We start from the raw sequence: 14,453 nt of genomic DNA on the forward strand, positions 1-14,453 counted from the left end.
AATGGCAATGAGCCATATAGTGACAATCATGCCGGCGTTTGAAATTGTTCCTCAGAAAAAAAAATGGGAAGTTGGCTGGTTCATTGCAAGTAAGCAAGTACATTAATCAAATTTATGCCTTTGAAAATGTGTCTCATCACAACTACATGCAATGTATGGTCTTAGACTGGATTTTGCAATGAACAACATCAAAGGAATGATGATGTCTATTAAGAGCTTTAAGACATCATTAGAAAAGTTGGGGAAATTTAAATTTGAACTGTCTATCAAATGATAGTGTTGTAAAAGCATTGAACTTCTTGAATGTGATCATTGAATTGTGATTTTTGTAGGAGAATGTCCTGTTCTCAGGAAAGGCGAAGTAGTAGGCTTACAAATAACTTCTAAATGTTCCACCAGAAAAATTACAAAAATGCATATATCTAGAGTACAAATATATGGGAATGTTTGTGGCTTTTGCCTCAGAAAAACTCAAAACATGGCTATGTGTGAAACTATAGAAATATAAGGGAAAATTCAAAGATTCTGGAAGGCCACAAAAGACAAAGGTTCACCATAATTTGCCTGTATTTTTGGTATGCTTAAGCAGTTTTGCAATTTAGAAATGTTTAAGTTAAAAAGAAAAATAATTTTACAAAGAGTAATTTGCAAGCAGTAAGTTAGACTAACTTAATCCACATACCGCAGACTGAATTGCCATCTATACTTTTCCATATTCAAAGTTTTTGACTGTAACACAGTGATGTTTTTGACTACATGGGATGTTAATACAGTGGAAAACGAGAATCAGAAGTAAGAGCTTAAATTGTTCTGCAGAAAAGACCCCTACCTTTCAGTAGGAATAACTAAAACTGTTCCAAATAATCCCTCATGGAAGTGCCCCTACAAGTTCATAACCCACCCAAAAACCTACCAATCTTCCTGTCGGAGATCAACACTTTAGGCTCTCCCTGGTGCTTAACAAAGATCTTGGATGAACTTCTCGACTGCAAACTCTATGTAAATGTTGCCGTGAACATGTAATATCTTAAAACAACTCCCATCTCCATCAGCTGACTGCTATACATGATTTTATCCATATAGACACCAGGTTAAACTCTTGGCCTTTTAAAATTAAAGTGAGTTTTAGAAATTGGTGTTGCAGGTTTTAGAGTGCCTTCCTGTCCCCTCAAGTTGTTTTTCCTTGGTTTTATTTATTGGCTTGTGTTTTGTGTGCTTGCTTTCTGCACAGGGATGCCTCATTTTAAGTGATGAGTTAAACCACACATCGCTTGTGCTTGGGGCCCGACTCTCAGGTGCAACCATAAGAATCTTCAAACACAACAGTGAGTGTCAATGTATTTATTCAACATGTACTGGCTTGCTCCTAGAAGAAAGTAAAGATTATTGATGAGGCTTTGTTCTGTTTTTCAAGCTGGCAACGTAGCCTCATGAAACACAATTATGTTTATATTCACTACTGGCTTGTTAACCTCGGGTGACCTGGAACAAATGGTTGAAGAGCATTAAACATCCAGATTGTTAAGTGTAACCCAAACACATTAATGTCACTGTTAGTGGTTTTGCAATGTGGCCTCTGGAGCCACGATTGATCTCTTAGGACTGCCATTTAATTATCAGAAGTGTTATAACTCTTCCCTTTCTACAACTCTGTCTTGAGGAAGTTTGGAGACTTAAGTTTTGTGTTATGGTCGGTTAAAAAATGAGCCTATTCCTTAGAAGAATGCCTCCTTTTACTTTGCCCACCCACAGATGCTCAGCTCCCCACCTAACAAAACCATCTATTCAACTTCATTGAAATGTCCTTTCAGGCTCTGGTTTGTGCGGTTGGGTGGTGAGGAGCAGGCAGAAGCCTATTTCTTTTGGAGACTTGATGAGGCAGCATGGAAATTATCAGGGAACACTTTGAAGGAGGTGGATGGTGGTGGACACCTGAGTTCTCTCGTCCAGCTCTGCTCCTGACTTACTGCGTCACTTTGTATAAATCCTTTCATCAGAGATTCTTTTTTTTCAGTGCCTGATTATTTTTGTTGCTCTTCCCTGAAACATCTCTTTCTTTTCCAAGAGCAGCCTACTGCTCTGCCCTACGCCAAGAGGAATGAAGTGATTATGCTCAGCTCTTTCATGTCAAACTTCTGCCAACACCTCTCATGGCATTTCTTCACTACAACATAAACAATGAAGGAATAAATTTATCTTTAGTTCATTATGTCTTCTCTGTCTTATCTGCCTTTGAGTATTCCATCTGGTTATCCTAGTTGAGGGATTTTTCCTTGTGCCATTACCAAAATTGCAAACCAAATGATAGTGTGAAAAGAGCACTTAGGTGTCTTCACGTTTGATTAGTTTGCATTTATGGAGCACATTAAAGCCCTTTTACAAAACAAAAATAAATAAATAAATAAATAAATAAATCCTTTCATCTTTCTTGCATTCAGTTTCCTCATCTGTAAAATGAGGTGTCAAACTCTGTGATAGGTAAGGATCCTCCTAGCTGAAGGGTTTTGATTCTAATTTGTTATTGTCGTTGGAAAATTCCCTTCTGTCTGTGCATGTGTGCATGCATGCACACACATGCACACACGTGTACACATATAAATTTGTTTTCTCTTTCTTCCTTACCACCTTTCTCTCCTGCCTTCGCTTCTCCATTTTTCCCTGTTCCTCCTTCCTAGCTCTCCCCTCCATCCTCCAAGGAGGTAACAAAGTTTGAAGTGACAAGAAGAAGGTTGACAGAGAACTGAGGAAGAATTGTTTCAATTCTGTTCTGCCCACCTCGCAGCAATCTTAAACCAAAGGACAATTGTCCCATGAGGGAGGAAACAAAATGCATGGGAGTATTCTCAAGTGAACCCCCTTGTCTAACTCGTACAGTTGTTCAAATGAAAAATCTATGGCTCTCACTGAGTGGGGTGAGGTCTGGCTATGCCTTACTGAGCCATTTTCAGTAGCTATGTGAAGATGAACACTTAGAGTGAAGTTCAGGACCAGACCTTCCAGAAGAGCCAAACTGTGGCCTGCTCAGACTTATACGGTGGCTATAACATCTAGCTTAATGTCATTCAAAATACGTTGACTTCGTTTGTCCATTTCGCATCGAACACTCAATTTTGGCTTTAGACTTTGATAAGCCAAGTTAAATTTTTTCAGCTCTGCCTAAAATATCACAGATTGTCACATCTAGACTCAAATCATTTTGGCAGTGTTGGGAATTCATGTTTGGAGTAGACATCTTTCAGGGCTCCGAGTACATTTATTAAGAGACTACAAGGAATGCCTTTGGTATTAGCTCAAGTGTGTTGTGCCCTTTGATTCTTCAATGTGACAGATGATTGCTGATCAAAGGCTCTGTCTAGTTGGCAAAGGATAAAGGGGATAGCTAGGCAGTCATTCAACTGTAGTTCCATCTACGTATGTGGTTAAACGTGATAATCTCACTTCCAGAGAGAGACATAGTTGGATTATTATCTCTCTGGAACAGATCAACACTATCACCATCAATGTAAACCTCTTATTTCTTCACTCCATTCTACTGTGTCACTGCTCTTAATGCTAGCTGCACAATAGTGGCATCTAGGGAACATCCATAAAAGACCAATGACTGTGCCCACCTCAGATCAACTCAGTCCAAATATCTGTCATATGCATAGACAGATAAGTAAACATACATACATATATAAATGACTAACCGGGAGACTAAACGTAAGCTTCATTAATCATTGACCAAGCATTCCCTAGTCTCCAGCTTAAGGCTTTTAGGGTAGAAATCTCCAAGATGACCGCTGCTGGGTTGGGGCCAAGACATCTGCATTTTGTTCAGAGTTCCCTAGATGATTATAATGCATGCTGAGAGATATTAAGACCTAGAATCTTATTGTTTTGAACCTCCTTTAATCTAAGCTGTCCTGAGACCTTGCCAGTGTGCCCTGGGATATACCACCAGACAACTGTCATATTAGATATCCTCACTCTTCCTCTCTCTACTCTTTTACACTCGTGATTGAAAGTTGGCAGAGAATGTGTTCCGAGCCAAAATTTATTAAGCATTTATTGAGCTTCTGATTCAGAAGGACTATAAAAATGATAAGGAATATCTTAGCTACCTGAGGGCTTGGAATCTAGTAGGAAAGGCAGATGTGTATGCAAGTTACTGTATAAAGTGAAATGGGCCGTGATGACATCAAGCAGTGGTTAAGAGTATGGACTTTGGCTACAGCACTTTCTCACACCCACTAAAATAGCTAAAATTAAAAAGGTGACAATGCCAAATGTTAGCAAGGATGTGGAGCGACTAGAACATGCAGCCATTGCCTATGGAGTGTAAAATGGTACAACTTCTTTGGAAAGTTATTTGGCAAAGTTTTATAAAGCAAAACATGCCCCTGTATATGACCCAGAAATTCTATACCTAGATATTTACCCAAAAGGAATGAAAGTGTGTGTCCACTAAAAGGCTTGTACAAGAGTGTTCATAGCATCTTTATTCATAATAGCCAAAATCTGGAAACAATCCAACTGTCTACCAACAGGAGAGTAGAAAAAAACTGTTACTTATTTATACAATAGAACACTACTCTACAATTTAAAAAAAGCAACAAGCTACTGCTACACATAACATGGCTGACTCTCAAGAAAAATTATTTTAATTAGTTTGAGTGAAATAAACCAGACACAAATGTATATACATACTGTGTGAGTTCATTTACAGTCAATTCAAAAATAGACAAAACTAATCTATGATGATAGAAATCTTATTAATGCTTGTCTCTGGTTTGGAGGGAGGGAATTGGTGAGAAGAGGCATAAAAGAACTGTCTGGGGCAATATTTTGATGGGGTAATGGTTACGTTCTTATGTAAATTCATGGAATTGTACACTTAATATCTGTATGTTTCCCTGTAAGTAAATTTAAGCTAACAATATTATTATAATCATACAATATATATAAAATTAAAGCCATTGCTCCAATATTTTGAAACAGAGTACAGGCTTTGACCCATGCATTTGTGTCCTTATCCTCTAGCTTATTAGACTGTGAGACCGTGGTCCTAGACACACTACTTTATGTTCTGGATCTCAATTTTCCTATTCCAAAACTGAGGATAATTGTGATACACAAATAATACCATGGTTGGAAAAGGCATATAAGTGCTTAGCACAATGCCTGGCATTGGAAACTACTGAATTATCTGTAGTTGCTACATTATTACTATTATTACCCTTGTCATTGTCATCAGTGCCACTAAGGGACAGTAGAAAATATTATGGAAAAATGAAGAGTCTGTTTCTCCTTGGGAACTGCATAAAATGGAGGGCATTTGCAGTAGATGCTGAAGGATTAAGATAATTCTAATCAGGAAAGAAGAAAAGATTATTTCAAGCAGAAAACTAATCTGGAGCATGCACAGAGCAGCAGGACTTTCAGCGTGACCTGAATGTGGGGCTGAACTGCTAGAGCAGAGGCTGACAGATAAGACCTTGGCCAGTTAATGTACAAAAATTAAGATGTATACACAAGCTAAGAATGTATGTACTTCAAAAATCAACAAAAGGCACCTGGGAGTTACACTTCTCACCATACTGTTCCCTGAATAAACTGGTTTTTCTCAAAACATTTAGTTGCCTTCTCATATGTCTAGTAGAGATGGAAACAGAGACACAAGCTTTAAGTTAAAGCTTTGAACAGCATTGGATGAAAAAAAAACATACTTAATAATTCTGAAGATCATCTGTCTCTAAAGCAGTGTTCTCTCAGAATTTCTCTATTCTCTGTTTGTTTGATTTTTTTATTGTTTTGTTTTGTTTTTGTTTTTCCATTTGCTATTGCTTGGAAGTCATCAGTGAGGGGCAAACGGACCCTGTGTGTCTCCAGATATGATACCCTAAAAAGCCTTTGACATCATTTATATGGGATGCAGGTTAGGGCACTGAATCCTATCACTAGACAACCCCAAATTAGGAATGGTCTATTTTTAAAAAAGGAATTGTATTTTCTAAACATATCAATACTATAAGAGACAGTGAAAGGTTGAGGAAATGGCCCAGATTAAATCATATGAAAGAACAGTATCAACCAAGTGCAATGGCGGGTCCTAAACTAGATTCCAAAAGAGACAGAAAATGCATAAAGGAAATTACTAGGCTGATTTGAAAAACTGGAAGATGTGTGGTAAATTAGATAATACTAGATAAGAATAGTGTATCAACATTAAAACTACTGAAGTGGATCATTTCACCATAGTCCAGGAATAGACAACCTACGACCTGTGAGCTAAGAACACTTTTACATATTTAAAGCATCGTATAAACAACAAAGAAGACTACACAACAGAGACTGTATGTGGTCTACAAAGCCTAAAGTAAAACTATCTGGATTTTTATAGAAAAAGTTTGCTGAATCTTGCTGTAATCATATAAGAATACCCTATTCTTAAGGGGGAGAATACCCTATTCTTAAAGAAGACACACTGAATTATTTAGGGGTAAAGACCATGATATATGCAACTTAGTCTTAATTCAGGGAAAAATTTTGTGTGTGTGTGTATGTGTGTGTACACACACACATTTAAACACAGGTGGACAGACATAGCTATAAATATGCACAGACGAGATGATGGGATAAAGTGTTAATAGGTGAATCTAGGTTAAAGTAAGTGGGTGTCCTTTACAGTCCTTTTATTCTTGGAATTTTTCTGTTATGTTTGAAATTATTTCCAAGTAAAATTTTGCTTTAAATTCTTAACTTTTCGCGAAATTATAATTTAAGAGTTACATTTTATCTCCCGATTTTACAAAGCTCTCAAAACATTCAGCAACTTATTCTTCATGCCCTCCCTTTGTACTCGTGAAAAATAGATAATAGTTATTGTCTCTATCCTAACAATGAATGTTAGCTGTTGTTATTAATACTAGCAGCTAGCATTTATTGAGAAAGGCCTCTGTGCCAGATGCTGAGCTAATGGCCTTCTCTTATTTATTTAGCCCTGTGAAGAATTCCATGAGGTAGGAACTGCTTTATAAATGAGAAGATTCAGGTTTAGAGTTATTAAGCAACTTGTCCAAGATCATACAACTGATTAATAGTGAAGCCTGGAGCTGTCTGGGTAAATACTGCCCTTCCCAACTAATTGAGAATTGGGTGCAGCTAGGGTCAGAGTCTCTCCTCTAATCCATGGGAGTTTATTATGCCTAAGCTGCTGTTGCTCTTCTGCTCTCTTTGGTAGGAAAAATAATGCTTACCCCCCAAAAATGTCCATGCCCTCATCCCCAGAACCTGTGAACATTATGTTGCCTGGCAAAGGGAATTCAGGTTGCAGATGGAATTGAGGCTGCAAAACAGCTAACCTTAAAGTAAAGAGACTATCCACGTAGGTCTGGTGCAATCATAGGGTTATTAAATGTGGAAAAGACAAGCAAAAGAGTGAGGGTCAGGGGAATGCAATGTGCGAAAGACTTATAGAGCCCTTGCTGACTTTGAAGATGAAAGAAGACCACAAGCTAAGCAATGCAGGAAGCATTTCCCCAGAAGCCGGAAAAACCAAGGACACGGATTCTCCCCTAGAGCTTCTAGACAGAGATACAGCCCTGCCAATATCTTGATTTTTCACCCAGTCGAACCCATTTCAGACTTCTGACCTCTAGAACTGTAAGAGAAGTCTGTGTTGTCTTAAAGTCACTAAGTTTACTCTAACTTCTTATAGCAGCAATAGGAAAGTGCTAGGCTTTCATTCACAGGTGCACAAAACCCTTGTTCCCACACACCCAAATGTTTAAATACAACTTTGAAACATGAGCATATTCTGCTTCTGTTGTATTTACATCACAAAAACAGCCCCCTTGAGAGCAGGGTTATTTCCAGGGTCCTCTGAATGACTTCTTTCTTGAGAGGTGAGGGAAGCAAAAAGTATAAGGAGAGGGAAAGAACTGAATGGAGTTAAAATATGTGCAGCATCAGATGCTGCTGGCTCTGTTTCTTGCTCTGCCATTCCCAGGAGAATACTAACTGCTTCAGTATGCAGTGATGCCTTAATCCTTGATACGCATCCACACAGATTGGACTGATAATACAGAGATTGTTTAGGATCTGCAGAACCTGTGTGTGCATGACACATACAACCAGTCCAGATAGAAGCTAATAACTTGTGAGACAGGTTTTAAGAATGGCCACCTGCACTGGAGCATCTGCACACACTGGGATTGTGGAATTTCATGCAACCCTAAACTTGTTCTGCTCTCATGGACTGTCATCTGCTTCATGTCCTCTCCTTACACCTTAACAGTACTCTTCCGCCTGTTGGAGAGGAGGAGGTTCTATTTTTTTGTAGTACCAGTGGAAGTGGACATCCTTAGTTATTTAATCCAACTATAAATGAACCAGAATTCTGGGCCCTCGGGTTTTTGAATTATCTGTAGGAAAAAGGTACCTAAGGCATACTTAAACTTACTCAGACCATCATAATAAACTTTTAAGCCTGTGTGAATAGGCTTGACCATTAACTCCAAAACTATTCATTATTCCTCTCTCTCCATTTCCCACAAAGCCACAATGAATACCTGAGAAGATTAAATAGAAGGAAAGTTCTGCAAGGGAGCAAAATCAGAACACCAAAAGTCTATTTCCTTAAAAAAAAATAGAAAAAGACTCAGAAGTGCATTTTTAGTGATGCTAAATTCAAAACTGGGTACTAGAGCCAGGCCTGGTGGTTCATAACTGTAAGCCCAACTACTTGGTTAGCTAAGATGGATCACTTGAGGCCAGGAGTTCAATACCAGCCTGAGCAACATAACAAGACCTTATTTCTTTTTTTTTTTAATACTTTAAGTTCTAGGGTACATATGCACAACGTACAGGTTTGTTACATATGTATACATGTGTCATGTTGGTGTGCTGCACACATTAACTCATCATTTACATTAGGTATATCTCCTAATGCTATCCCTCCCCCATCTCCCCACCCCACAACAGGCCCCAGTGTGTGGTGTTCCTCACCCTGTGTCTAAGTGTTCTTATTGTTCAATTCCCACCTATGAGTGAGAACATGTGGTGTTTGGTTTTCTGTCCTTCCAATAGTTTGCTCAGAATGATGGTTTCCAGCTTCATCCATGTCCCTACAAAGGACATGAACTCATCCTTTTTTATGGCTGCATAGTATTCCATGGTCCACATTTTCTTAATCCAGTCTGTCACTGATGGACATTTGGGTTGATTCCAAGTCTTTGCTATTGTGAATAGTGCTGCAACAAACATACGTGTGCATGTGTCTTTATAGCAGCATGATTTATAATCCTTTGGGTATATACCCAGTAATGGGATTGCTGGGTCAAATGGTATTTCTAGCTGTAGATCCTTGAGGAATTACCACACTGTCTTCCACAGTGGTTGAACTAGTTTACAGTCCCACCAATGGTGTAAAAGTGTTCCTATTTCTCCACATCCTCTCTAGCACCTGTTGTTTCCTGACTTTTTAATGATCGCTATTCTAACTGGTGTGAGATGGTATCTCATTGTGGTTTTGATTTGCATTTCTCTAATGGCCAGTGATGATGGGTACATTTTCAGGTGTCTGTTGGCTGCATAAATGTCTTCTTTTGAGAAGTGTCTGTTCAGATCCTTCACCCACTTTTTGATGGGGTTGTTTGATTTTTTTCTTGTAAATTTAAGTTATTTGTAGATTCTGGATATTAGCCCTTTGTCAGATGGGTAGATTGCAAAAATTTTCTCCCATTCTGTAGGTTGCCTGTTCACTCTGATGGTAGTTTATTTTGCTGTGCAGAAGCTCTTTAGTTTAATTATATCCTATTTCTCAATTTTGACTTTTGTTGCCATTGCTTTTGGTGTTTTAGACATGAAGTCCTTGCCCATGCCTATGTCCTGAATGGTATTGCCTAGGTTTTCTTCTAGTGTTTTTATGGTTTTAGGTCTGACATTTAAGTCTTTAATCCATCTTGAATTAATTTTTGTATAAGGTATAAGGAAGGGATCCAGTTTCATCTTTCTACATGCAGCTAGCCAGTTTTCCCAGCACCATTTATTAAATAGGGAATCCTTTCCCCATTTCTTGTTTTTGTCAGGTTTGTCAAAGAACAGATGGTTGTAGATGCGTGGCATTATTTCTGAGGGCTCTGTTCTGTTCCACTGGTCTATATCTCTGTTTTGGTACCAGTACCATGCTGTTTTGGGTACTGTAGCCTTGTAGTATAATTTGAAGTCCAGTAGTGTGATGTCTCCAGCTTTGTTCTTTTGGCTTAGGATTCTCTTGGCAATGTGGGCTGTTTTTTGGTTCCACATGAATTTTAAAGTAGTTTGTTCCAACTCTGTGAGGAAAGTCATTGGTAGCTTGATGGGGATGGCATTGAATCTATAAATTACCTTGGGCAGTATGGCCATTTTCATGATATTGATTCTTCCTATCCATGAGCATGGAATGTTCTTCCATTTGTTTGTGTCCTCTTTTATTTCGTTGAGCAGTGGTTTGCAATTCTCCTTGAAGAGGCCCTTCACACCCCTTGTAAGTTGGATTCCTAGGTATTTTATTCTCACTGAAGCAATTGTGAATGGGAGTTCACTCATGATTTGGCTCTCTGTCTGTTATTGGTTTATAGGAACGCTTGTGATTTTTGCACATTGATTTTGTATCCTGAGACTTTGCTGAAGTTGATTTTCAGCTGAAGGAGATTTTGGGCTGAGACAATGGGGTTTTCTAAATATACAATCATGTCATCTGCAAACAGGGACAATTTGACTTCCTCATTTCCTCATTGAATACCCTTTATTTCTTTCTCCTGCCTGATTGCCCTAGCCAGAACTTCCAACGCTATGTTGAATAGGAGTGGTGAGAGAGGGCATCCCTGTCCTGTGCCAGTTTTCAAAGGGAATGCTTCCAGTTTTTGCCCATTCAGTATGATATTGGCTGTGGGTTTGTCATAAATAGCTCTTATTATTTTGAGATACGTCCCATTAGTACCTAACTTATTGAGAGTTTTTAGCATGAAGGGCTGTTGAATTTTTTCAAAGGCCTTTTCTGCATCTATTGAGATAATCATGTGGTTTTTGTCTTTAGTTCTGTTTATATGATGGATTAAGTTTATTGATTTGCGTATGTTGAACCAGTCTTGCATCCCAGGGATGAAGCCCACTTGATCATGGTGGATAAGCTTTTTGATGTGCTGCTGGATTCGGTTTGCCAGTATTTTATTGAGGACTTTTGCATCGATATTCATCAGGGATATTAGTCTAAAATTCTCTTTTTTTGTTGTGTCTCTGCCAGGCTTTGGTATCAGGATGATGTTGGCCTCATAAAATGAGTTATGGAGGATTCCCTCTTTTTGTATTGATTGGAATAGTTTCAGAAGGAATGGTACCAGCTCCTCTTTGTACCTCTGGTAGAATTTGGCTGTGAATCCGTCTGGCCCTGGACTTTTTTTGGTTGATAGGCTATTAATTCTTGCCTCAATTTCAGAGCCTGTTATTGAAGACCTCATTTCTTAAACAATAACAACAACAACAAAAAAAACACCTGAGTACCAGAATCTTTTATCACCATAGATTAGTTATTCTATAATAGTAAATGTGAATAATAGCTGAGCCATAACTACTCTATCATTTATTCAGCTTTCACTGGTATTAGGTTCTCAGCTAATTAGTTCATTTAATTTTAACAGCAGCCCTCACAGTTCATTATCCTCATTTTATTAAAGAGAAAACTAATCCTCAAAGTGATTACGTGACCTGCCTAAGGTCGAAAAAATGATAAATCACAGGGGTCAAAATGCAGACCCAAGTCTGTTGCTTTTTTCTTGGTTTGCTTCCCCCAGCAGCAGACCCTGAGACATGGATGTCTCTTATTCAGAAAGTGATGCCAGGAAGCACCAGTAGGTGAGCAGGGCACAGGAAGGGAACCAACACAGTACATTGTCAAGCAAGTGACCAGAGTGGACAACAGGACCTCAATTCTACTAGGAAACTCTAGGTGCCAGGATAGATAACTCAGTGTTATCCCTACCTGTGGGCTGAGGGAGCTGAGGTATGTATCCACAAATTCCCATTTGTGACTGATTGAAGGCGGCTCCCTACTCAGGCTATGTTCCCACAGCCAGAAAAAGAGCTCTTAGACAAAGAATGACCTGTGTTTGCATTAAGAAGCTGGGCTGAGAGGATATAGGCAGGATGTGCACAGCACTTGTTAACACTCTTAACCACTAGCTGAGTCCAGCTACTTACTGCCAGGCCATATGGAGGTCTCAGAAAGCTATGGTCCCTTGTGGAAAACTCAGTCCAGTGTGATGGCTAACGGAGCCCTATCCTGTTAGTAGCCTCAATTTCAATTCAGAATGCTGAAGTTTGGTCTCTGCATTTTTGCTGGCTAAGTACTAAGAATATCTCTTTGCATTTTCTGCTGTGGGCAGCTTCAGGGACATAGCCAACCCTCAGGCTGCCCTTGTGCTATCCCACCATTCTCCAGCCATTTCACCACCTCAGCTACAGAGTCAGCTGCAACCAGGAACCAACACATTTGTTCTCCATGGTGATTCTGGTGCATTTTGAGGAAATGAGCAAATGATGAAGTTATTTTTCCCCAGTATTTCTCAGGCTTTCGTATGCACACGAGGTACTTGTGGGTCTTGTTAAAATGCAGACTCTCATTGAGCGGGTCTGGGTGGGGGCCTGAGATCCTGCATTCTGACAAGCTCCTGGGTGCTGCTGCTGCTGCTGCCATGCAGAACCACACTTAGAGCAGCGAGACTGCAGGCAACCTCAGTCCTCAAGTGAGTTACAAAGACTTTCCTAAGCTAGCCTTGGAGAAAAGCTGTTTCTTTGGCTTAGACAGTTGCCATGAGGTCAGAGGTCCAGGCAGGCCAAGAATTTGGAGTGGTTAAAAAAAAAAAAAAAAAAGTGGAAAGGAAGAATCAAAATTCTACCTAACAGCAACTAAAGACCAAGAGGAGGAGGAAAAAGAAGGCCAGTGTTTGCCAGAAAACTCTGAGCACTACCTAGTCTGCAGAGCAAGGGCTCGTGAGGTTGTTTAAGTAAAACATTAAACCCATACACATGGCTTAGACTACTTTGCAAGCCATGATCTTTTAGATCTCAATGTCCAACTTGGATTTCTAAACTAGTTTGCTTAATAAAGACAGCAATTGCCTCCCTATCTTTTGATGATAATCAACTGTATGGAGCCTTCGTTGTAATGAGCCATTTACATTCACCAACTCATTTTAGCCTCATAACTATAAAATGAGGCACCTGCTACTCTTATCTCCTCTTTGACAGATGAAGAAGAAACTTCTATAAAGTGGTGAAGTTACTTAGATACACAGAGCTAGTAAGAGTCAGAGCTGGTAAACTTAGGAAGTCTGACTCCAGAGTCTCCCTTTTTAAGCACGACACGCTACCTCCTTTCCTGGCCTTTTCTACCCTCTGTTTGCCCCTAGACGGTAGAGTGATTGTACCAATGTAATACTTGGTAACCTCCATCTCCCATACACTTCTCCCAGGGCCAAGGCAGTTTTGTTTAGGTGGAGGCTGCCAGCACCCACCTGACTGAAAATCCTAACCACTGGGCTCCTACACTGTTCCCTAAATCATGTCTCACCTTCGTGCATTGAGTCCCCTCATTTAGGGATCCCATCTCAGTACTTTGTCTCATTCCACAATCTCCTCCCTGAGGATCAGAATCCTACGCATTGCATCAAGCCCAGAGCCCAAGCGTATTGGACACCCTGTCCCTGGTTTCTAGGCTCTGCCTGTCCTTCATCTCATGCCTACAGGGTCAAAAGTTGCTGCAGTCACCCCCTCTCCCTGCCGGCTAAACAGGCCCTGTCCCTAGCACCTGCCTCATCCATAAGCCCAACCCAGGTCATCTGCTCTCAGCTGTCTTTTGCACTCTTCCAAGAAGATCCCCTTGCTGCTTTGAACTGCCTAAGGCCATGCAACCTCTATCCACATGTTTAAAGAGCCACCCAGAAAACCTGAACCAAAGTCCTTGCACAATCTGCTTTATAAAACTTAAAGGCACCAAATTTTCAGTGTGCCAAAAATGCCGTCTGTGATCTCATGGAGAACAGACCCCAAAAATGTGACTTTCAAAAATAATTGTTTTGCTTGCCCAAATTGGTCATTTTGATTTTGTTTCCACCCAAAGGCTAAACAAGGGGGACAGTCCTCCCCACCGCCGTCTTGAAACTAAGAATAATTTTTTTGTCATCATTCATAGCTATTTAAATACCCACTACTTACTATTTCACATTTGGGCTGAATCCTGAAGGATGAAACTGCATGTCCAAAGGAATAAGAGCAGTGGATATAGAGATGAGGAGTAAGGGAGTAGAAACAGTAAAAAGTAACATTCATTCGTCATCCATTCATCTTTTCATTTACAAAATATGAGTGCTGCTGATAAGCAGACAGAAAAATATTTTTGCTGAGCAACCCAGAGAGTAGGGAACCAAAGGGTG

General features: G+C 39.7%; 1 protein-coding gene across 2 annotated transcripts in view; it reads left to right on the forward strand.

The window, feature by feature from the left end:
• Nucleotides 1–14,453, forward strand: part of SPTLC3 (serine palmitoyltransferase long chain base subunit 3) — a 174,841-nt gene that overhangs the window by 96,547 nt on the left and 63,841 nt on the right. For both annotated transcript variants that reach the window (XM_025400520.1, XM_025400521.1), the window contains one exon: nt 1,232–1,325. In XM_025400520.1, the coding sequence (XP_025256305.1) occupies nt 1,232–1,325 (94 nt within the window). The remainder of the gene's footprint in view (nt 1–1,231; nt 1,326–14,453) is intronic.

This window comes from Theropithecus gelada, chromosome 10 (genome assembly GCF_003255815.1).
Source record: "Theropithecus gelada isolate Dixy chromosome 10, Tgel_1.0, whole genome shotgun sequence".
NCBI classification, from domain to species: domain Eukaryota; kingdom Metazoa; phylum Chordata; class Mammalia; order Primates; family Cercopithecidae; genus Theropithecus; species Theropithecus gelada.